This window comes from Oncorhynchus mykiss, chromosome 16 (assembly GCF_057628025.1).
Source record: "Oncorhynchus mykiss isolate SJ-2025 chromosome 16, ASM5762802v1, whole genome shotgun sequence".
In the NCBI taxonomy this organism is placed as follows: domain Eukaryota; kingdom Metazoa; phylum Chordata; class Actinopteri; order Salmoniformes; family Salmonidae; genus Oncorhynchus; species Oncorhynchus mykiss.
Window position 1 is genome coordinate 74,948,798 of NC_143037.1, and position 25,722 is coordinate 74,974,519.

Here is a 25,722-nt window from a genome sequence, read left to right on the forward strand (position 1 = left end):
AGGTGAACCTTTGCCCCCGTCTGAGGTCCTGGGTGCTCTGAAGCAGGTTTTCATCAAGGATCTCTGTACTTTGCTCCATTCATTGTTCCCTCAGTCCTGACTAGTCTCCCAGTCCCTGCTGCTGAAAAACATTCCCACAGCATGATGCTGCCACCACCATGCTTCACCGTAGGGACGGTCCCAGGTTTCCTCCAGACCTGAGGCTTGGCATTCAAGCCAAAGAGTTCAATCTTGGTTTCATCAGACCAGAGAATGTTGTTTCTCATGGTCTGAGAGTCTTTAGGTGCCTTTTGGCAAACTCCAAGCGTGCTGTCATGTGATTTTTACTGAGGAGTGGCTTCCGTCTGGTCACTCTACCATAAAGGCCTGATTGGTGGAGTGCTGCAGAGATGGTTGTCTTTCTGGAAGGTACTCCCATCTCCACAGAAGAAATCTGGTGCTTTCAGAGTGACCATTATGTTCTTGGTCACCTCCCTGACCAAGGCCCTTCTCCACTGATTGCTCAGTTTGGCTGGGTGGCCAGATATAGGAAGAGTCTTAGTGTTTCCAAACTTCTTCCATTTAAGAATTATTGAGACCATTGTGTTCTTGGGGACCTTCATTGCTGCAGAAATGTTTTGGTACGCTTCCCCAGATCTATGCCACGACAACAATTCTGTCTCAGAGCTCTACAGACAACTCCTTCGACCTCATGGCTTGGTGTTTGTTCTGACATGCACTGTCAACTGTGGGACTTTATATAGACAGGTGTGTGGCTTTCCAAATCATGTCCAATCATTTTAATTTACCACAGGTAGACTCCAATCAAGTTGTAGATACATCTCAAGGATGATCAATGGAAACGGGATGTAACTGAGCTCATTTTCGAGTCTTATAGCAAAGGGTCTGATTACTGTTTTTTTTTCTTTTCGCTTTGTCATTATGGGTGGGGTATTGTGTGTAGATTGATGAGGATTTTTTTATTTTATTTTATCAATTTTAGAATAAGGTTGTAAACGTAACTAAATGTGGAAAAACTCAAAGGGTCTGAATACTTTCCAAGTGCACCAATGACTGACTGGAAAGGAACAGGGCCAGGGGCATTGTCTTCCCGACAGATACTGTATGCTGTTGTAACATGATTCTATCTTTGGTAAGACAGTGGGGGGGAGGGGTTACATGAAAAAGAAACACTGTTGTTGTTGAAATTGTTCTGGAAGGTTTAAGCGATCCACTCAGTTGTTATTCCAGATTATTAAGTGTGCTGGGGTTTGACTTTTTCAAATACAGATATTTTCCTATGGACTTTCTATGTGTAAAATACAGTAGGAAGAGATTCACATCTTGTCGTGTATAAGTATATTCATTTTCATGAGCATTTTTATACTGGCTGAACTGTGACATAGCCTATGAGAAAGGCTAAAATGTTAAAGCACAAAATTCTATATTTGTATTATCTTGTGTTAAAGAAAAGTATCTTTGTATTATCTTGTGTTAAACAATTCTATATTTGTATTATCTTGTGTTAAACAATTCTATATTTGTATTATCTTGTGTTAAACAATTCTATCTTTGTATTATCTTGTGTTGAACAATTCTATCTTTGTATTATCTTGTGTTAAACAATAGTATCTTTGTATTATCTTGTGTTGAACAATTCTATATTTGTATTATCTTGTGTTAAACAATTCTATATTTGTATTATCTTGTGTTAAAAAATTCTATCTTTGTATTATCTTGTGTTAAACAATAGTATCTTTGTATTATCTTGTGTTGAACAATTCTATATTTGTATAATCTTGTGTTAAACAATTCTATATTTGTATTATCTTGTGTTAAACAATTCTATCTTTGTATTATCTTGTGTTAAACAATAGTATATTTGTATTATCTTGTGTTGAACAATTCTATATTTGTATTATCTTGTGTTAAACAATAGTATATTTGTATTATCTTGTGTTAAACAATTCTATCTTTGTATTATCTTGTGTTAAACAATAGTATCTTTGTATTATCTTGTGTTAAACAATAGTATCTTTGTATTATCTTGTGTTGAACAATTCTATCTTTGTATTATCTTGTGTTAAACAATAGTATCTTTGTATTATCTTGTGTTAAACAATTCTATATTTGTATTATCTTGTGTTGAACAATTCTATCTTTGTATTATCTTGTGTTAAACAATAGTATCTTTGTATTATCTTGTGTTAAACAATTCTATATTTGTATTATCTTGTGTTAAACAATTCTATATTTGTATTATCTTGTGTTAAACAATAGTATCTTTGTATTATCTTGTGTTAAACAATTCTATATTTGTATTATCTTGTGTTAAACAATTCTATATTTGTATTATCTTGTGTTAAACAATAGTATCTTTGTATTATCTTGTGTTAAACAATAGTATCTTTGTATTATCTTGTGTTAAACAATTCTATATTTGTATTATCTTGTGTTAAACAATTCTATATTTGTATTATCTTGTGTTAAACAATTCTATATTTGTATTATCTTGTGTTAAACAATAGTATCTTTGTATTATCTTGTGTTAAACAATTCTATATTTGTATTATCTTGTGTTAAACAATTCTATATTTGTATTATCTTGTGTTAAACAATAGTATCTTTGTATTATCTTGTGTTAAACAATTCTATATTTGTATTATCTTGTGTTAAACAATTCTATATTTGTATTATCTTGTGTTAAACAATAGTATCTTTGTATTATCTTGTGTTAAACAATTCTATATTTGTATTATCTTGTGTTAAACAATTCTATATTTGTATTATCTTGTGTTAAACAATTCTATATTTGTATTATCTTGTGTAAAACAATTCTATATTTGTATTATCTTGTGTTAAACAATTCTATATTTGTATTATCTTGTGTTAAACAATAGTATCTTTGTATTATCTTGTGTTAAACAATTCTATATTTGTATTATCTTGTGTTAAACAATTCTATATTTGTTATATCTTGTGTTAAACAATTCTATATTTGTATTATCTTGTGTTAAACAATTCAATCTTTGTATTATCTTGTGTTAAACAATTCTATCTTTGTATTATCTTGTGTTATGGGAAGGAAGCAAAATTAATGAGCTTAGTCTGAAGAGTCTAGGAGGCACAGTGTTGTTCGATAATATGTTGGCTGGCCAACAACTCCATTGCTGCTTCCCAAATGGTGACCTATTCCCTATATAGTGCACTACATTTAACCAGAGCCCTATGGTAGCGTATTCCCTATATAGTGCACTACTTTTGACCAGAGCCTTGGTCAAACTTGAGAATAGGGTGCCATTTGTGATTCAGCCTAACAAAGTGCTTTCATCTCAGTCCAAACAATGAGTCATGATCACAACACAACAATCCAACCCACATTTTGGAAGAGAGAAATAAATAACAAGTTCTGACAGTTTGTCTGGATTCCAAATAATACCTTATTCCCTGTACACTGAGTACAAACATTATTAACACCCACAGTTGTGTCAAGTTGGCTGGATGTTCTTTGGGTTATGGACCATTCTTGATACACACGGGAAACTGTTGAGCGTGAAAAACCCAGCAGCGTTGCAGTTCTTGACACAAACCGGTGCGCCTGGCCCCAACTACCATACCCCGTTCAAAGCCACTTAAATCTTTTGTGTTGCCCAATCACCCTCTGAATGGCACACGTACACAATCCATGTCTCAATTGTCTCAAGGCTTAAAAATCCTTCTTTAATTAACCGGTCTCCTCCCTTTAATCTACACTGATTGAAGTGGATTTAACAATTGACATCAATAAGGGATCATGGCTTTCACTTGGATTCACCTGGTCAGTCTATGTCATGGAAAGAGCAGGGGCCATGGTCTAAAGTAATGCCCTGTATTAGGGATACAACCTTTTAACATGGGGCTATTATTCAACTATAAATTACCAAAGTTATGATAGATTGCCATAGAGTTTATGTTAATTACCCACATTTTGAAGATTTCCGGGAACTTTAGTAAACTACGTGTGTGTGTGTGTGTGTGTGTGTGTGTGTGTGTGTGTATGTGCATTCATACATCTGTATGCACGTGTCTGTCTCAGTGTCTCTGTCTGTTCGAAGCATCACAATATGGTCCCTCTTCACTGTGAGGCCAGACTAGTTTGAGGCAGTATGGTAGTGTCCGTGGTAATGGCGTGGTGGTTTCCATGGTAACAGTGTTGGTGTGTCCATGGTAACAGTGTGGTGGTTTCCATGGTAACAGTGTGGTTGTGTCCATGGTAACAGTGTGGTTGTGTCCATGGTAACAGTGACGTGTGTACAGTCCTCTGTCTGTCGCCCCTCTCAGGTGATATACTTTATGACGGTGTGTGTGTGTGTATTTTTGCTCCTATCAGGTGATGTACTTCAGCTCTCTCTTCCCCTACGTGGTGTTGATCTGTTTCCTCGTCAGAGGCCTGATGCTCAAAGGATCTGTTGACGGCATCGCTCACATGTTCACCCCAAAGGTACACACACACACACACCAAATGTACACACACACACACATTCACACACATTCACACTCACAACACTAAAGGTAAACACACACACACCATCCTTTATCTATGGTACTGAGAATTACACCTCCACAGATTCAACTCACCTGCATGTTGTGTATCCGAAGGTACAACACAGCCATCCAACATACAACACAGCCATCTGATATCCAACACAGCCATCCAACATCCAACACAGCCATCCGATATCCAACACAGCCATCCGATATCCAATACAGCCATCCGATATCCAACACAGCCATCCGATATCCAACACAGCCATCTGATATCCAACACAGCCATCTGATATCCAACACAGCCATCTGATATCCAACACAGCCATCCAACATCCAACACAGCCATCTGAAATCCAACACAGCCATCCGATATCCAACACAGCCATCCAACATCCAACACAGCCATCTGATATCCAACACAGCCATCCAACATCCAACACAGCCATCTGAAATCCAACACAGCCATCCAACATCCAACACAGCCATCCGATATCCAACACAGCCATCCGATATCCAACACAGCCATCCGATATCCAACACAGCCATCTGATATCCAACACAGCCATCTGATATCCAACACAGCCATCTGATATCCAACACAGCCATCTGATATCCAACACAGCCATCCAACATCCAACACAGCCATCTGAAATCCAACACAGCCATCCGATATCCAACACAGCCATCTGATATCCAACACAGCCATCCAACATCCAACACAGCCATCTGATATCCAACACAGCCATCTGATATCCAACACAGCCATCTGATATCCAACACAGCCATCCGATATCCAACACAGCCATCTGATATCCAACACAGCCATCCAACATCCAACACAGCCATCTGATATCCAACACAGCCATCCAACATCCAACACAGCCATCTGATATCCAACACAGCCATCTGATATCCAACACAGCCATCTGATATCCAACACAGCCATCTGATATCCAACACAGCCATCCGACATCCAACACAGCCATCCAACATCCAACACAGCCATCTGATATCCAACACAGCCATCCGATATCCAACACAGCCATCTGATATCCAACACAGCCATCTGATATCCAACACAGCCATCTGATATCCAACACAGCCATCTGATATCCAACACAGCCATCTGATATCCAACACAGCCATCCAATATCCAACACAGCCATCTGATATCCAACACAGCCATCCAACATCCAACACAGCCATCTGATATCCAACACAGCCATCTGATATCCAACACAGCCATCCGATATCCAACACAGCCATCCGATATCCAACACAGCCATCCAACATCCAACACAGCCATCCGATATCCAACACAGCCATCTGATATCCAACACAGCCATCTGATATCCAACACAGCCATCCGATATCCAACACAGCCATCCGATATCCAACACAGCCATCTGATATCCAACACAGCCATCTGATATCCAACACAGCCATCCGATATCCAACACAGCCATCCGACATCCAACACAGCCATCCGATATCCAACACAGCCATCCAACATCCAACACAGCCATCTGATATCCAACACAGCCATCTGATATCCAACACAGCCATCTGATATCCAACACAGCCATTCGGCATCCAACACAGCCATCCAGCACTATCTCCGACTCCTTCTCAAACACAGGGCTGTCATCACACTCAGACTACAGAGTGGATGTCATCACACTCAGACTAGAGAGTGGCTGTCATAACACTCAGACTACAGAGTGGCTGTCATCACACTCAGACTAGAGAGCATTGGTACAGAGCATCACATTCTGAGAGGAGAGAAAGGTTTCCTCATATGGCAGTTTGAGTCACAGGGCAGTGTCTGTTTGTCTGTCTGGACTGGATTCTATGTAGGGAAACTCTAGTCTCAGGGCACTGTCTGTTTGTCTGTCTGGACTGGATTCTATGTAGGGAAACTCTAGTCTCAGGGCACTGTCTGTTTGTCTGGACTGGATTCTATGTAGGGAAACTCTAGTCTCAGGGCACTGCCTGTTTGTCTGTCTGGACTCAATTCTATGTAGGGAAACTAGTCTCAGGGCACTGTCTGTTTGTCTGGACTGGATTCTATGTAGGGAAACTCTAGTCTCAGGGCACTGTCTGTTTGTCTGTCTGGACTGGATTCTATGTAGGGAAACTAGTCTCAGGACACTGTCTGTTTGTCTGTCTGGACTGGATTCTATGTAGGGAAACTCTAGTCTCAGGGCTGTGTTTGTCCTGCAGTCTTTTGTTCCTCTTGCATCCCATTCTTTGCAGGGATAGGAACGTTGATCCTCACTCTTAGATAGCTAGATAGAGGAGTGGTTTAGTGAAACCTTCTCTTTGAATGACACTCAACCATAATTCATGTATTCAATGCCTCCGTGCTGGATGTCTGGGTCCTTAGAGTGACGTCAGACTGAAAGTGTGAAATTGTGGTTGTTGTCTCCCTCCAATGGCTGACTTAGGTACTCGCACTAGATAATGTCTTACTCCTCTTGTTAAGTGCAAAAGGACAGGCCATGATTGTGTAGAACATTACATAGTTACCTCTGACCTCTAACCCCAGTTGGAGAAGATGCTGGAGCCCCAAGTATGGAGGGAGGCAGCCACCCAGGTGTTCTTCGCTCTGGGCCTGGGGTTCGGAGGGGTCATAGCCTTCTCCAGCTACAACAAGCGGGACAACAACTGTCACTTTGACGCAGCGCTGGTCTCTATCATCAACTTCATCACCTCCATCCTGGCTACGCTGGTGGTGTTCGCCGTGCTGGGGTTCAAGGCCAACATCATGAACGAGAAATGTGTTGTGGAGTGAGTATATCTTATCCCAGATATGTTTGTGCTGTCTTCTAGAGTTAATCTACTGTATAACGAGTCGTTCCTCTTGAATATTGACTTAATATGATGTGTTTTTTGGCAGGGTTGGGGAGTAATGTATTACATGTAATCTGTTACATGTAAGGGATTACAAAAAAAAAAAACGGTAACTGTAATCCGTTATGTTACCAGCAAAAATATTCAAATCAGATTACAGATACTTTTGAAAAACTAGATGATTACTTCGAGGATTACTTTTAAGTTCAGAAAGGATGTTTGGGGAAAAAAATATTTGACCGTTCTCTGTTTTCTCAATGACATTCAAATCAGCATTGATAAAAGGAACAAGTTTAAGTTTGTTCCACCTGAGCGAGTCTAACCACAAGTCAGAGACCACTATGGGATAACAGCTGCATAGTGTGGATCCCAGCCTATAGAATAACAGCTGTATAGTGTGGATCCCAGCCTATAGAATAACAGCTGTATAGTGTGGATCCCAGCCTATGGGATAACAGCTACATAGTGTGGATCCCAGCCTATAGAATAACAGCTGTATAGTGTGGATCCCAGCCTATGGGATAACAGCTGCATAGTGTGGATCCCAGCCTATAGAATAACAGCTGCATAGTGTGGATCCCAGCCTATAGAATAACAGCTGCATAGTGTGGATCCCAGCCTATGGGATAACAGCTGCATAGTGTGGATCCCAGCCTATGGGATAACAGCTGTATAGTGAGGATCCCAGCCTATAGAATAACAGCTGCATAGTGTGGATCCCAGCCTATGGGATAACAGCTGCATAGTGTGGATCCCAGCCTATAGAATAACAGCTGCATAGTGTGGATCCCAGCCTATAGAATAACAGCTGCATAGTGTGGATCCCAGCCTATAGAATAACAGCTGCATAGTGTGGATCCCAGCCTATAGAATAACAGCTGCATAGTGTGGATCCCAGCCTATGGGATAACAGCTGCATAGTGTGGATCCCAGCCTATAGAATAACAGCTGCATAGTGTGGATCCCAGCCTATAGAATAACAGCTGCATAGTGTGGATCCCAGCCTATGGGATAACAGCTGCATAGTGTGGATCCCAGCCTATAGAATAACAGCTGCATAGTGTGGATCCCAGCCTATAGAATAACAGCTGCATAGTGTGGATCCCAGCCTATGGGATAACAGCTGCATAGTGTGGATCCCAGCCTATAGAATAACAGCTGCATAGTGTGGATCCCAGCCTATAGAATAACAGCTGCATAGTGTGGATCCCAGCCTATAGAATAACAGCTGCATAGTGTGGATCCCAGCCTATGGGATAACAGCTGCATAGTGTGGATCCCAGCCTATAGAATAACAGCTGCATAGTGTGGATCCCAGCCTATAGAATAACAGCTGCATAGTGTGGATCCCAGCCTATGGGATAACAGCTGCATAGTGTGGATCCCAGCCTATAGAATAACAGCTGCATAGTGTGGATCCCAGCCTATAGAATAACAGCTGCATAGTGTGGATCCCAGCCTATAGAATAACAGCTGCATAGTTTGGATCCCAGCCTATAGAATAACAGCTGCATAGTGTGGATCCCAGCCTATAGAATAACAGCTGCATAGTGTGGATCCCAGCCTATAGAATAACAGCTGCATAGTGTGGATCCCAGCCTATAGAATAACAGCTGCATAGTGTGGATCCCAGCCTATAGAATAACAGCTGCATAGTGTGGATCCCAGCCTATAGAATAACAGCTGCATAGTGTGGATCCCAGCCTATAGAATAACAGCTGCATAGTGCAGATCCCAGCCTATAGAATAACAGCTGCATAGTGTGGATCCCAGCCTATGGGATAACAGCTGTATAGTGAGGATCCCAGCCTATAGAATAACAGCTGCATAGTGTGGATCCCAGCCTATAGAATAACAGCTGCATAGTGTGGATCCCAGCCTATGGGATAACAGCTGCATAGTGTGGATCCCAGCCTATAGAATAACAGCTGCATAGTGTGGATCCCAGCCTATAGAATAACAGCTGCATAGTGTGGATCCCAGCCTATAGAATAACAGCTGCATAGTGTGGATCCCAGCCTATAGAATAACAGCTGCATAGTGTGGATCCCAGCCTATGGGATAACAGCTGCATAGTGTGGATCCCAGCCTATAGAATAACAGCTGCATAGTGTGGATCCCAGCCTATAGAATAACAGCTGCATAGTGTGGATCCCAGCCTATAGAATAACAGCTGCATAGTGTGGATCCCAGCCTATGGGATAACAGCTGCATAGTGTGGATCCCAGCCTATAGAATAACAGCTGCATAGTGTGGATCCCAGCCTATAGAATAACAGCTGCATAGTGTGGATCCCAGCCTATGGGATAACAGCTGCATAGTGTGGATCCCAGCCTATAGAATAACAGCTGCATAGTGTGGATCCCAGCCTATAGAATAACAGCTGCATAGTGTGGATCCCAGCCTATAGAATAACAGCTGCATAGTGTGGATCCCAGCCTATAGAATAACAGCTGCATAGTTTGGATCCCAGCCTATAGAATAACAGCTGCATAGTGTGGATCCCAGCCTATAGAATAACAGCTGCATAGTGTGGATCCCAGCCTATAGAATAACAGCTGCATAGTGTGGATCCCAGCCTATAGAATAACAGCTGCATAGTGTGGATCCCAGCCTATAGAATAACAGCTGCATAGTGTGGATCCCAGCCTATAGAATAACAGCTGCATAGTGTGGATCCCAGCCTATAGAATAACAGCTGCATAGTGTGGATCCCAGCCTATAGAATAACAGCTGCATAGTGTGGATCCCAGCCTATGGGATAACAGCCGCATAGTGTGGATCCCAGCCTATAGAATAACAGCTGTATCGTGAGGATCCCAGCCTATAGAATAACAGCTACATAGTGTGGATCCCAGCCTATAGAATAACAGATGTATAGTGAGGATCCCAGCCTATGGAATAACAGCTGCATAGTGTGGATCCCAGCCTATAGAATAACAGCTGCATAGTGTGGATCCCAGCCTATGGGATAACAGCTGCATAGTGCAGATCCCAGCCTATAGAATAACAGCTGCATAGTGTGGATCCCAGCCTATGGGATAACAGCTGCATAGTGTGGATCCCAGCCTATGGGATAACAGCTGCATAGTGTGGATCCCAGCCTATGGGATAACAGCTACATAGTGTGGATCCCAGCCTATAGAATAACAGCTGTATAGTGAGGATCCCAGCCTATGGAATAACAGCTGAATAGTGTGGATCCCAGCCTATGGGATAACAGCTGCATAGTGCAGATCCCAGCCTATAGAATAACAGCTGCATAGTGTGGATCCCAGCCTATGGGTTAACAGCTGCATAGTGTGGATCCCAGCCTATAGAATAACAGCTGCATAGTGTGGATCCCAGCCTATGGGATAACAGCTGCATAGTGCAGATCCCAGCCTATAGAATAACAGCTGCATAGTGTGGATCCCAGCCTATGGGATAACAGCTGCATAGTGTGGATCCCAGCCTATGGGATAACAGCTGCATAGTGTGGATCCCAGCCTATGGGATAACAGCTACATAGTGTGGATCCCAGCCTATAGAATAACAGCTGTATAGTGAGGATCCCAGCCTATGGAATAACAGCTGAATAGTGTGGATCCCAGCCTATGGGATAACAGCTGCATAGTGCAGATCCCAGCCTATAGAATAACAGCTGCATAGTGTGGATCCCAGCCTATGGGTTAACAGCTGCATAGTGTGGATCCCAGCCTATGGGATAACAGCTGCATAGTGTGGATCCCAGCCTATGGGATAACAGCTGCATAGTGTGGATCCCAGCCTATGGGATAACAGCTACATAGTGTGGATCCCAGCCTATAGAATAACAGCTGCATAGTGTGGATCCCAGCCTATGGGATAACAGCTGCATAGTGTGGATCCCAGCCTATAGAATAACAGCTGTATAGTGTGGATCCCAGCCTATGGGATAAAAGTGAAGATTTCATTGCTCAATCTAATTCATGCTGATAAAAAGGCCTAATGGACACATGCTCAAACTTGTACACGTTTGATAAACTTAAAGGGGCAATCTGTAGTTGCTACATCCATTTTTTGACTTATAAATTATATATATATATATATAAATATACAGTTGAAGTCGGAAGTTTACATACACCTTAGTCAAATACATTTAAAGTCCGTTTTTCACAATTCCTGACATTTAATCATAGTAAAATTCCCTGTTTTAGGTCAGTTAGGATCACCACTTTATTTTAAGAATGTGTAATGTCAGAATAATACTAGAGAGAATTATTTATTTCAGCTTTTTTTCATCACATTCCCAGTGGGTCAGACGTTTACATACACTCAATTAGTATTTGGTAGCATTGCCTTTAAATTGTAGAACTTGGGTCAAATGTTTTGGGGAGCCTTCCACAAGCTACCCACAATAACTTGGTTGAATTTTAGCCCATTCCTCCTGACAGAGCTGGTGTAACTGAGTCAGGTTTGTAGGCCTCCTTGCTCGCACACACTTTTTCAGTTCTGTCCACAAATTGTCTATAGGATTGAGGTCAGGGCTTTGTGATGGCCACTCCAATACCTTGACTTTGTTGTCAACTTTGGAAGTATGCTTGGGATCATTGTCCATTTGGAAGACCCATTTGCGACCAAGCTTTACCTTCCTGAGTGATGTCTTGAGATGTTGCTTCAATATATCCACATCATTTCCATCCCTCATGATGCCATCTGTGAAGTGCCTGTTCCTCCTGCAGCAAAGCACCCCCACAACATGATGCTGCCTCCCTAGTGCTGCACTTTTGGGATGGTGTTCTTCACCTTGCAAACATAACGATGGTCATTATGGCCAAACAGTTCTATTTTTGTTTCATCAAACCAGAGGACATTTCTCCAAAAAGTACAATCTTTGACAACATGTGCAGTTGCAAGCCAGACTGGCTTCTTTATGGCGGTTTTGGAGCAGAGGCTTCTTCCTTGCTGAGCGGCCTTTCAGGTTATGTCGATATAGGACCCATTTTACTGTGGATATAGATACTTTTGTACCTGTTTCCTCCAGCATCTTCACAAGGTCCTTTGCTGTTGTTCTGGGATTGATTTGCACTTTTCGCAGCAAAGTACATTCATCTCTAGGAGAAAGAACATTTCTCCTTCCTGAGCGGTATGACGGCTGCGTGGTCCCATGGTGTTTATACTTGCGTACTATTGTTTGTACAGATGAACGTGGTACCTTCAGGCATTTGGAAATTGCTCACAAGGATGAACCAGACTTGTGGAGGTCTACAATTTTTTTTCTGAGGTCTTGGCTGATTTTTTTAGATTTTCCCATGATGTCAAGCAAAGACGCACTGAGTTTGAAGGTAGGCCTTGAAATACATCCACAGGTACACCTCCAATTGACTCAAATTATGTCAATTAGCCTATCAGAAGCTTCTAAAGCCATAGCATTATTTTCTGGAATTTTGCTGTTTAAAGGCACAGTCAACTTAGTGTATGTAAACTTCTGACCCACTGGAATTGTGATACAGTGAATTATAAGTGAGATAATCTGTGTGTAAACATGTACAATTATTTGTGTCATGCACAAAGAAGATGTCTTAACCGACTTGCCAAAACTATAGTTTGTTAACAAGTAATTAGTGGAGTGGTTAAAAAACAAGTTTTAACGACTCCAACCTAAGTGTATGTAAACTTCCGACTTCAACTGTGTATATATACACTACCAGTCAACAGTTTGGACACACCTAATCATTCAAGGGTTTTTCTTTATTTCTACATTGTAGAATAATAGTGAAGACTTCAAAACTATGAAATAACACATATGGAATCATGTAGTAAACAAAAAAGTGTTAAACAAATTTTAATATATTTTATACTTGAGATTCTTCAAAGTAGCCACCCGTTGCCTTGATGACAGCTTTGCACACTCTTGGCATTCTCTCAACCAGCTTCATGAGCTACTCACCTGGAATGCATTTCAATTAACAGGTGTGCCTTGTTAAAAGTTCATTTGTCAAATTTCTTTCCTTCTTAATGTGTTTGAGCAAATCAGTTGTGTTTTGACAAGGTAGGGGTGGTATACAGAAGATAGCCCTATTTGGTGAAAGACAAGTCCATATTATGGCAAGAACAGCTCAAATAAGCAGAGAAACGACAGTCCATCATTACTTTAAGACATGAAGGTCAATCAATACAGAACATTTCAAGAACTTTTAACCTTTAACCTTTCTTCAAGTGCAGTCACCCTCAAGCGCCAAACTCTAATAATTTTGTCAAGCTCAAATAGCTTAACCAACCATCTATTGTCATTGTAAAATAGAGTCAATCTTTTTCAGCACTATCCCTACCCACTCGGTCTTTCCTACCTGTTACTATGAATGCAGCTAGATGAAATCACTATCTCACAATTAACACTAACACTTTCCTCCTCTCCGCTCTCCTCCTTTCTACAGGAATGGTGAGAAGATCCTAGGTTACCTGAACACAGGTGTGTTGAGCCATGATCTGATCCCTCCCCATGTCAACTTCTCTCACCTGTCAGCTGTGGACTATCAGGAGATGTATGGAGTGATCAAGACTGTCAGGGAGGACAGCTTCAGTCAGCTTGGACTGGACCCCTGTATACTGGAGGACGAACTCAACAAGGTATGTTGGGTCTGGACCCCGTATACTGGAGGACGAAATCAACAAGGTATGTTGGGTCTGGACCCCGTATACTGGAGGACGAAATCAACAAGATATGTTGGGTCTGGACCCCTGTATACTGGAGGATGAACTCAACAAGGTATGTTGGGTCTGGACCCCTGTATACTGGAGGACGAAATCAACAAGGTATGTTGGGTCTGGACCCCTGTATACTGGAGGACGAAATCAACAAGATATGTTGGGTCTGGACCCCTGTATACTGGAGGATGAACTCAACAAGGTATGTTGGGTCTGGACCCCTGTATACTGGAGGTCAAACTCAACAAGGTATGTTGGGACTGGACCCCTGTATACTGGAGGATGAACTCAACAAGATATGTTGGGTCTGGATCCCTGTATACTGGAGGATGAACTCAACAAGGTATGTTGGGACTGGACCCCTGTATACTGGAGGATGAACTCAACAAGGTATGTTGGGACTGGACCCCTGTATACTGGAGGATGAACTCAACAAGGTATGTTGGGTCTGGATCCCTGTATACTGGAGGATGAACTCAACAAGGTATGTTGGGTCTGGACCCCGTATACTGGAGGTCAAACTCAACAAGGTATGTTGGGACTGGACCCCTGTATACTGGAGGATGAACTCAACAAGGTATGTTGGGTCTGGACCCCTGTATACTGGAGGATGAACTCAACAAGGTATGTTGGGTCTGGACCCCGTATACTGGAGGATGAACTCAACAAGGTATGTTGGGTCTGGACCCCTGTATACTGGAGGATGAACTCAACAAGGTATGTTGGGTCTGGACCCCGTATACTGGAGGTCAAACTCAACAAGGTATGTTGGGACTGGACCCCTGTATACTGGAGGATGAACTCAACAAGGTATGTTGGGTCTGGACCCCTGTATACTGGAGGATGAACTCAACAAGGTATGTTGGGTCTGGACCCCGTATACTGGAGGATGAACTCAACAAGGTATGTTGGGTCTGGACCCCTGTATACTGGAGGATGAACTCAACAAGGTATGTTGGGTCTGGACCCCTGTATACTGGAGGATGAAATCAACAAGGTATATTGGGTCTGGATCCCTGTATACTGGAGGTCAAACTCAACAAGGTATGTTGGGTCTGGACCCCTGTATACTGGAGGATGAAATCAACAAGGTATGTTGGGTCTGGACCCTGTATACTGGAGGATGAAATCAACAAGGTATGTTGGTCTGATTTGGTTTAGAGATGAATTATTTTTATTTTTTTACATTTTCACAAGAAATACACTGCTCAAAAAAATAAAGGGAACACTTAAACAACACAATGTAACTCCAAGTCAATCACACTTCTGTGAAATTAAAATCATTTTTGTGTGATTTTGTTGTCAGCACATTCAACTATGTAAAGAAAAAAGTCATTCATTCAGATCTAGGATGTGTTATTTTAGTGTTCCCTTTATTTTTTTGAGCAGTGTATATATATTTTTGTGGCCTTTGATGTAAATCTATAGTCCTGATTTTTCTAGTCCTGCTTAGGGTCTGGGGAACTAGCCTATAAAGTAGAGATTTCATACTCTTATCAACACCCAAAGCACTTCCAACATCATCTACAACCACTTTTAGATGGAAAAACAGTCGTCTCGTTATATGAAGTGAAATACAGTGAGGACACATGGATAAAACATCACTCTTTCCCTCCCTCTCTCTTTCTCTAGGCAGTGCAGGGAACAGGCCTGGCCTTCATCGCCTTCACTGAGGCCATGACCCACTTCCCTGCCTCTCCCTTCTGGTCTGTCATGTTCTTCTTCATGCTGATTAACCTGGGGCTGGGGTCCATGATCGGCACCATGACAGGGATCACCACACCTGTACTGGACGCCTTCCCCAAGATCCGCAAGGAGTTCCTCTGTGGTAAGGCTTCTATTGGTTGGTTGGAGGATTCTTTATCAGTCAGAAGTCAAAGGTCAGCCAATGGCTGTTGAAAGAGACTGTATGTTGTATGCCTTACTTTGAATTGGTAAGCATCCGAAATGTAGTCATATAATCAGCCTGACATCTTTCTTTCTCTAGTCCTCCTCTCTCAGTAGGCAGTTGCATCGTAGTCTTCTTTTGTGGTCTGTAGGTATGATTATTAATGTTTCCTCCTCCTCTTCCTCCTCTTCCTCCTCAGTTGGTTGTTGCATTGTGGCGTTCTTCTGTGGCCTGCTGTTCGTCCAGCGCTCCGGGAACTACTTTGTGACCATGTTTGATGACTACTCAGCTGGCCTGCCTCTCACTGTGGTGGTTATGCTGGAGAATATATCTGTGGCCTGGATCTACGGCACTAAGAGGTACTGGATGCGTAACATGACACAAGGAACGTACATTTTACCTTACAGCAGTGCCTAGGAGAAATAGCTTTGTAAAATTGATTGTGTTCAAAATTATCTTTTGTTCCTTCCTTCCTTCCTTCCTTCCTTCCTTCCTTCCTTCCTTCCTTCCTTCCTTCCTTCCTTCCATCCACTCTCTCTCTCTCTCTCTCTCTCTCTCTCTCTCTCTCTCTCTCTCTCTCTCTCTCTCTCTCTCTCTCTCTCTCTCTCTCTCTCTCTCTCTCTCTCTCTCTCTCTCTCTCTCTCTCTCTCTCTCTCTCTCTCTCTCTCTCTCTCTCTCTCTCTCTCTCTCTCTCTCTCTCAGGTTCATGCAGGACCTAGAGGACATGTTGGGTTTCAGACCTTACTCTTTCTATTTCTATATGTGGAAGTACGTATCTCCTGCCTGTCTCACCGTGCTCATCGTTGCCACTGTGATAGAGATGTCCGTCAGTCCTGCTGGGTACAATGCCTGGGTGCAGGAACTGGTCAGTGAATCTTTACCTTTGTTACACCAGTTTAGCTCTAACGCATTTGTGCTAATCCATCCCATTTCACCTAACCGGAATCTCACTCTTAGTCCAATGGCTACAGAAGTGTCAGTCTTTTTCATGGTCCTTCGAGCCCGGGTGGGTTTTGTACGGTTCTCTTTGAAGCATCTTCTGTTTTCACACATGCATTTACTGTCCCTTTAAAACGATCTCCTCTTGGTCAATGGTTAACTCACCCTCATCTTCCTCGTCACGGACTGCTCCACTTTATACAAAGTGTCTTTTAAGAGAATTCACTTTTTAATTCGCTTTGTAAAATTGTTTTGTAAATGAATTTAAAAAAATTGAAAAAAGCTGAAATGTCTTGAGTCAGTAAGTATTCATCCCCTTTTGTTATGGCAAACCTAAATAAGTTCAGAATTAAAAATGTGCTCAATAAGTTGTAAAATCACATAATAATTTGCATGGACTCATTCTGTGTTCAATAAAAAGGTGTTTAACGTGATGTTTTAATCACTACCCCATTTCTATACCCCAAACATACAATTATTCTGTAAGGTCCCTCAATCCAGTAGTGAATATCAAGCACAGATTCAACCAATGCCTCGCAAAGAAGTCGGGCACCCGACTGGTAGATGTGTGACAAAAATACCAAAGAAAGTGGATACTGGATATGCTTTTGAACAGTAAAAGGGTCAAGTTATTAATTAGGTTTTTGATGGTGTATCAACACACCCGGTCACTTTCTAACTTAGTTGCCAGAGAGTAAGAATAATAACATACCAAAACATGCATCCTGTTTGCAACAATATGCATCCTGTTTGCAACAAGGCACTATAAAAAAAAATATTGCAAAGAAAATTAACTTTTTAGTCCTGAATAGAAAGCGTTATGTTTGGAGCAAATCCAACACAACACATCACTGAGTACCACTCTTCATATTTTCATTCGTGGTGGTGGCTGCATCATGTTATGAGTATGCTTGTCATCAGCAAGGACTAGGGAGTAAAATTCCAAAATAAAAATGACAGAATAAAGCAAAGCACAGGCAAAATCCTAGAGGAAAACCTGATTCAGTCTGCTTTCAAATTCACATTTCAACCTAAAACACAATGCCAAATCTACACTGGAGTTGGTTACCAAGATGGCATTCAAATCAAATCAAATTTTATTGGTCGCATACACATGGTTAGCAGATGTTCATGTGAGTGTAGCGAAATGATTCTGCTTCTAGTTCCGACCGTGCAGTAATATCTAACAAGTAATCTAACATTGAATGTTCCTGAGTGGCCTTGAAGAGCTTGAAGATTTTTCTAAAGAATAACGGACAAATGTTGTACAATCCAGGCGTGAAGGGCTCTAGAGACTTACCCAGAGAGACTCACAGCTGTACTCGCTGCCAAAGGGGATTCTAAAATGTATTGACTCAGTGGGGTGAATACTTATCCAATTTGTCTTCCACTTTAACATTGCAGAGTATTTTGTGTAGATGTTTTTACCCAAGATGACAATTAAATCCATTTGAACCCCACTTTATAACACAACAAAATGTGGAAAATGTCAATGGGTGTGAAACATATCTGAAGGAACTGTATATTCCATCTATGTTTGTATTTACTGTCCAATCAGTTTATCGTGTGTTTGTATTTACTGTCCAATCAGTTTATCTTGTGTTTGTATTTACTGTCCAATCAGTTTATCTTGTGTTTGTATTTACTGTCCAATCAGTTTATCTTGTGTTTGTATTTACTGTCCAATCAGTTTATCTTGTGTTTGTATTTACTGTCCAATCAGTTTATCGTGTGTTTGTATTTACTGTCCAATCAGTTTATCGTGTGTTTGTATTTACTGTCCAATCAGTTTATCTTGTGTTTGTATTTACTGTCCAATCAGTTTATCTTGTGTTTGTATTTACTGTCCAATCAGTTTATCGTGTGTTTGTATTTACTGTCCAATCAGTTTATCTTGTGTTTGTATTTACTGTCCAATCAGTTTATCTTGTGTTTGTATTTACTGTCCAATCAGTTTATCTTGTGTTTGTATTTACTGTCCAATCAGTTTATCGTGTGTTTGTACGTCATATACACTTCTTTCTTGTGTTTTTATGCAGTTGCAAACCCAATTTCTCAATATTGGGACACTAAAAGCTTTTCTGAATCTGTATCTCAATGTCTCAATCTTCACTCTCCTCCTCTCCCCTCTTCCTCGTCCTCCCTCTCCTCTCTCCTCCCTCTCGTTCTCCCTCTGCTAGGCGTCGGAGAAGTTCCTCTCCTACCCTCCGTGGGCTCTGGGCGTGGCCTACTCCCTCATCATCGCCGCCATGCTTCCTCTCCCCTGCGTCTTCATCGCGCGCCACTTCAACCTGCTCTCTGACGGCTCCAACAAGCTGTCCGTCTCCTACCGTAAAGGCATGACCAAGGACCTCTCTGGTCTAGAGGAGGAGAACGAGTCCCGCTTCATCCTCGGTAAAGGCACCCCCAGCCCCAGCCCCTCTCCCATGCCTTCTCACCGCCCCTACCTGGGGCCCGGCGGAGCCCAGGAGATGACCAACACGGCTGGATATGGTACCGGGACACCGACCAAGACGGGTTATCAGAATATTCATTCGCCAGAGTCCGAACTATGATCGATCTGACTGACTGAAGCACAAGAAACCCTATCTATCAAACCCAACACAACACAACCCCTCCAGAGACAGAGAGAGAGAGAGAAAGAAAGAGCATATCTGTAAAGCACAGCCCCCCCTCTCTCTGCTGTTCACCTAGCTGTAAAGCACAGCCCCCCCCCCCCTCTCTGCTGTTCACCTAGCTGTAAAGCACAGCCCCCCCCTCTCTCTGCTGTTCACCTAGCTGTAAAGCACAGCCCCCCCTCTCTCTGCTGTTCACCTAGCTGTAAAGCACAGCCCCCCCCCCTCTCTCTGCTGTTCACCTAGCTGTAAAGCACAGCCCCCCCCTCTCTGCTGTTTACATATCCGTAAAGCACAGCCCCCCCCCCCCTCTCTGCTGTTCACATATCCGTAAAGCACAGACCCCCCCCCCCCTCTCTCTGCTGTTCACATATCTGTAAAGCACAGCCCCCCCTCTCTCTGCTGTTCACCTAGCTGTAAAGCACAGCCCCCCTCTCTCTGCTGTTCACATATCTGTAAAGCACAGCCCCCCCTCTCTCTGCTGTTCACCTATCCGTAAAGCACAGCCCCCCCTCTCTCTGCTGTTCACATATCTGTAAAGCGAAGCCCCCCCTCTCTCTGCTGTTCACCTAGCTGTAAAACACAGCCCCCCCATCTCTGCTGTTCACCTTTTCGTTAAAGCACAGCCCCCCCCCCTCTCTCTGCTGTTCACCTAGCTGTAAAGCGAAGCCCCCCCCCCCTCTCTCTGCTGTTCACCTAGCTGTAAAGCGAAGCCCCCCCGTCTACTGTTCACCTAGCTGTACAGCCCCCTCCCACTCCCCATAACATAGAACATCTCTGAGCCTAAACACACTTTCATTCTATTCTAAAAAAACCTTCCCCACATCGCCCCTAATCCAAACAAAACCATGGCCCTAAGCAGAGCCACTACCAATGTTGATGTCAGTCCTCGTCCTACATCACTCAGAGGCACAAACGAAGAAGGAGGTTCTCCATTTGAATTCAGCCTTAGAAGGCAGGCAGGGGGTGATTCATCTAAACGCAGATAAGCCAAGCAGCTAGCGTTTGATCATCAGGCAGCGTGTGTGTGTATGTGTGTGTGTGTGTGTGTGTGTGTGTGTGTGTGTGTGTGTGTGTGTGTGTGTGTGTGTGTGTGTGTGTGTGTGTGTGTGTGTGTGTGTGTGTGTGTGTGTGTGTGTGTGTGGTAGTGCTCCCCAGCCAGTCCAGGTGACCCCTAGTGTTATAAATAGATGTGATACCCACGTTGGCAACCGGCCCCGGCAACACAGTGCCATGGTGATGAATCCTCTTGTGATGTCATGGAGGAAGGCACACAGACAAGAGGGAATACACACACACACACATAAGAGGGAACGTTGTTGTGCTTTGTCAACCAGCTGTTACCAAGCCGGGTTGTGTTCATTAGGGAAAACATTTTTAAAAGCAGAGTGAAACCAGCTGTTATCAAGCCGGGTTGTGTTCATTTGGGAAAACATTTTTAAAAGCAGAGTGAAAACAACTGTTAAAAAAACAATTGAAACAGGGAGGTACAGCCTGAATGTGTACTAAGGTACTACCTGAAAATGTGAGCACAGATTGTAGTTTTCCGTTGCAACATTTTTTTCTACGGTGTGACCTATTGAACACTACCCAGGTGTGCCGCAAGCCATTATATATGTTGATATCTGTTGACCGTTGTTCAGAAATGGATCAATGGGAAATGTAGGGTTAATTGTTATTGTACATTCCTCTAATCATGTTCTTCGATAAGCACTCTGATCAATCAATGGCACTAATAATAGATTTATTTATGTGAATTGTCAAGTAAAAAAAAAAAAGCCTTTTTATTTAAATGGTTGAGATATTTGTATGATAGTGTGTAGTAATAATAATTATGTGGATAATGTAGTCTCCAATACTGTAGTGTACAAAACGTTTTTGTTGTTGCAATAGAAGACTTGAGCCACCGGGTGGCGCTGTTGGCCACCAGAGGAGTACCTGACATAATCTGTGTGTTTCCTGCCTCTCCATGAAGACAGTGATGACACACACAGAGCACACTGTGGCTCTTTCTAAAAATCCATCCTCTCCTTCATCGCACTGATCTGCAAGAACTGACCAGGTTAAACATTTTCCAAACAGTGCAGATGAAGGGGGGAAAATTATGAGAGGGAGGATTTTTAAGAGATTGAGAATGAGATACATCCAAGCTGTTGCTGGCAGCCAGCCCAGAGATGCTTCGATTCTAATGTTGATACAGGCTATGGTCAACCTGTTGATGGATTCTATTGTTGATACAGGCTATGGTCAACCTGTTGATGGATTCTAATGTTGATACAGGCTATGGTCAACCTGTTGATGGATTCTAATGTTGATACAGGCTATGGTCAACCTGTTGATGGATTCTAATGTTGATACAAGCTATGGTCAACCTGTTGATGGATTCTAATGTTGATACAGGCTATGGTCAACCTGTTGATGGATTCTAATGTTGATACAGGCTATGGTCAACCTGTTGATGGTGCCTGAACAGCATATCTGTGTCTGTCTGCTAAGCCTTTTTAAAGTCGTCTTCATGGAGACATTCTATAGTGTTGTTATGTAGTCTGTAGTCCCAGCCACGTCAACACTTTACAGCAGGTAGAGACCCTGGAGTTGAACATCAATGATTTTATAGCAGGTAGAGACCCTGGAGTTGAACATCAAGGACTTTATAGCAGGTAGAGACCCTGGAGTTTAACATTAATGACTTTATAGCAGGTAGAGACCCTGGAGTTTAACATTAATGACTTTATAGCAGGTAGAGACCCTGGAGTTGAACATCAAACACTGATTGTCTGTCTGCAGCAGTAGTCACAACAGGACTGTCATTAAATGTGTTATTTTATTTATTTGATACTATTAGAAGTGATAGACCTGTAATGATGGCCATACAATACAGAATACCCAGCACACAAATAGCACAGGATCTAAAGTGCAGGCACAAACATAGAAATCCTCTCGATTGTGGATCACAGCCACATGTTGCTCGGGACTGCTTGTGGATCACAGCCACAGGATGCTAGGGACTGCTTGTAGATCACAGCCACGGGTAAATTATGGATTACCAATTAGAGAGCTAGAATCACTTGAACTATTATTGATGGAGGGAGAGGGGTAGGGAGCGGGAGAGGGAGCGGTTGGAGGGAGAGGTGGAGGGAGAGGGGGAGAGAGAGAGAGAGAGAGAGAGAGAGAGAGAGAGAGAGAGAAAATAGTAACCACCATACAGTACTCAAATCAAATCACATTTGATTAGTCACATGCACCTAATACAACAGTGCAATTCTTACTTACGAGCCCCTAACCAACAATGCAGTTAAATAAAAACAGAATAAGAAATAAAAGTAACAAGCAATTAAAGAGCAGCAGTAAATTAACAATAACGATACTATATACAGGGGGGGTACCGGTACAGAGTCAATGTGGAGACTATATACAGGGGGGGTACCGGTACAGAGTCAATGTGGAGGTTATATACAGGGGGGGTACCGGTACAGAGTCAATGTGGAGGTTATATACAGGGTATTACGGTACAGAGTCAATGTGGAGGCTATATACAGGGTATTACGGTACAGAGTCAATGTGGAGGCTATATACAGGGGGCACCAGTACAGAGTCAATGTGGAGGCTATATACAGGGGGTACCGGTACAGAGTCAATGTGGAGGCTATATACAGGGGGTACCGGTACAGAGTCAATGTGGAGACTATATACAGGGGGTACCGGTACAGAGTCAATGTGGAGGCTATATACAGGGGGTAACAGTACAGAGTCAATGTGGAGGCTATATACAGGGGGCACCAGTACAGAGTCAATGTGGAGGCTATATACAGGGGGTACCGGTACAGAGTCAATGTGGAGGCTATATACAGGGGTACCTGTACAGAGTCAATGTGGAGGCTATATACAGGGGGTACCGGTACAGAGTCAATGTGGAGGCTATATACAGGGGGTACCGGTACAGAGTCAATGTGGAGGCTATATACAGGGGGTACCGGTACAGAGTCAATGTGGAGGCTATATACAGGGGGTACCGGTACAGAGTCAATGTGGAGGCTATATACAGGGGGTACCGGTACAGAGTCAATGTGGAGGCTATATACAGGGGGTACCGGTACAGAGTCAGTGTGGAGGCTATATACAGGGGGTACCGGTACAGAGTCAATGTGGAGGCTATATACAGGGGGTACCGGTACAGAGTCAATGTGGAGGCTATATACAGGGGGTACTGGTACAGAGTCAATGTGGAGACTATATACAGGGGGTACCGGTACAGAGTCAATGTGGAGACTATATACAGGGGGTACCAGTACAGAGTCTATGTGGAGGCTATATACAGGGGGTACCGGTACAGAGTCAATGTGGAGGCTATATACAGGGGGTACCAGTACAGAGTCAGTGTGGAGGTTATATACAGGGGGGTACCGGTACAGAGTCAGTGTGGAGGCTATATACAGGGGGGTACCGGTACAGAGTCAATGTGGAGACTATATACAGGGGGTACCAGTACAGAGTCAATGTGGAGGTTATATACAGGGGGTACCGGTACAGAGTCAGTGTGGAGGCTATATACAGGGGGTACCGGTACAGAGTCAATGTGGAGGCTATATACAGGGGGGTACCGGTACAGAGTCAATGTGGAGACTATATACAGGGGGTACCAGTACAGAGTCTATGTGGAGGCTATATACAGGGGGTACCGGTACAGAGTCAATGTGGAGGCTATATACAGGGGGTACCGGTACAGAGTCAGTGTGGAGGCTATATACAGGGGGTACCGGTACAGAGTCAATGTGGAGGCTATATACAGGGGGTACCGGTACAGAGTCAATGTGGAGGCTATATACAGGGGGTACTGGTACAGAGTCAATGTGGAGACTATATACAGGGGGTACCGGTACAGAGTCAATGTGGAGACTATATACAGGGGGTACCAGTACAGAGTCTATGTGGAGGCTATATACAGGGGGTACCGGTACAGAGTCAATGTGGAGGCTATATACAGGGGGTACCAGTACAGAGTCAGTGTGGAGGTTATATACAGGGGGGTACCGGTACAGAGTCAGTGTGGAGGCTATATACAGGGGGGTACCGGTACAGAGTCAATGTGGAGACTATATACAGGGGGTACCAGTACAGAGTCAATGTGGAGGTTATATACAGGGGGTACCGGTACAGAGTCAGTGTGGAGGCTATATACAGGGGGTACCGGTACAGAGTCAATGTGGAGGCTATATACAGGGGGGTACCGGTACAGAGTCAATGTGGAGACTATATACAGGGGGTACCAGTACAGAGTCTATGTGGAGGCTATATACAGGGGGTACCGGTACAGAGTCAGTGTGGAGGCTATATACAGGGGTTACCAGTACAGAGTCAATGTGGAGGCTATATACAGGGGGTACCGGTACAGAGTCAATGTGGAGGCTATATACAGGGGGGTACCGGTACAGAGTCAATGTGGAGGCTATATACAGGGGGTACCGGTACAGAGTCAATGTGGAGGTTATATACAGGGGGTACCGGTACAGAGTCAATGTGGAGGCTATATACAGGGGGTACCGGTACAGAGTCAATGTGGAGGCTATATACAGGGGTTACCGGTACAGAGTCAATGTGGAGGTTATATACAGGGGGTACCGGTACAGAGTCAATGTGGAGGCTATATACAGGGGGTACCGGTACAGAGTCAATGTGGAGGCTATATACAGGGGTTACCGGTACAGAGTCAATGTGGAGGTTATATACAGGGGGTACCGGTACATAGTCTATGTGGAGGCTATATACGGGCGGGTACCGGTACAGAGTCAATGTGGAGGCTATATACAGGGGGTACCGGTACAGAGTCAATGTGGAGACTATATACAGGAGGTACCGGTACAGAGTCAATGTGGAGGCTATATACAGGGGGTACCGGTACAGAGTCAATGTGGAGACTATATACAGGGGGTACCGTTACAGAGTCAATGTGTGGGGGTAGAGTTATTTAAGTGACTATAGATAGATGACAACAACAGAGAGTAGCAGCGGTATAAAGGAGAGGGGAGGGGGGCAAAGCAAATGGGTGGCCATTTGATTAGAGGTTCAGGAGTCTTATGGCTTAGGGGTAGAAGCTGTTTAGAAGCCTCTTGGACTCCAACTTTAATGTCATCCAGGCAGCTTCTGCCAAAGTGTGGTCTCTGTCTGGTTTGACACTGCCCAGGGGGAGCTGTCTGTCTGGTCTGACACTACCCAGGGGGAGCTGTCTCTCTCTCTCTGGTCTGACACTACCCA

General features: G+C 43.3%; 1 protein-coding gene across 1 annotated transcript in view; it reads left to right on the top strand.

The window, feature by feature from the left end:
• Nucleotides 1-21,994, top strand: part of LOC110491175 (sodium-dependent neutral amino acid transporter SLC6A17) — a 49,891-nt gene extending 27,897 nt beyond the window's left edge. Inside the window, exons 6-12 of the mRNA XM_036947725.2 lie at nt 4,349-4,459; nt 7,055-7,296; nt 13,758-13,950; nt 15,661-15,856; nt 16,116-16,275; nt 16,619-16,781; nt 19,036-21,994. Of these exons, the coding sequence (XP_036803620.2) occupies nt 4,349-4,459; nt 7,055-7,296; nt 13,758-13,950; nt 15,661-15,856; nt 16,116-16,275; nt 16,619-16,781; nt 19,036-19,410 (1,440 nt within the window). The 3' untranslated portion in view covers nt 19,411-21,994. The remainder of the gene's footprint in view (nt 1-4,348; nt 4,460-7,054; nt 7,297-13,757; nt 13,951-15,660; nt 15,857-16,115; nt 16,276-16,618; nt 16,782-19,035) is intronic.
• The last annotated feature ends 3,728 nt before the right edge of the window (nt 21,995-25,722 follow it).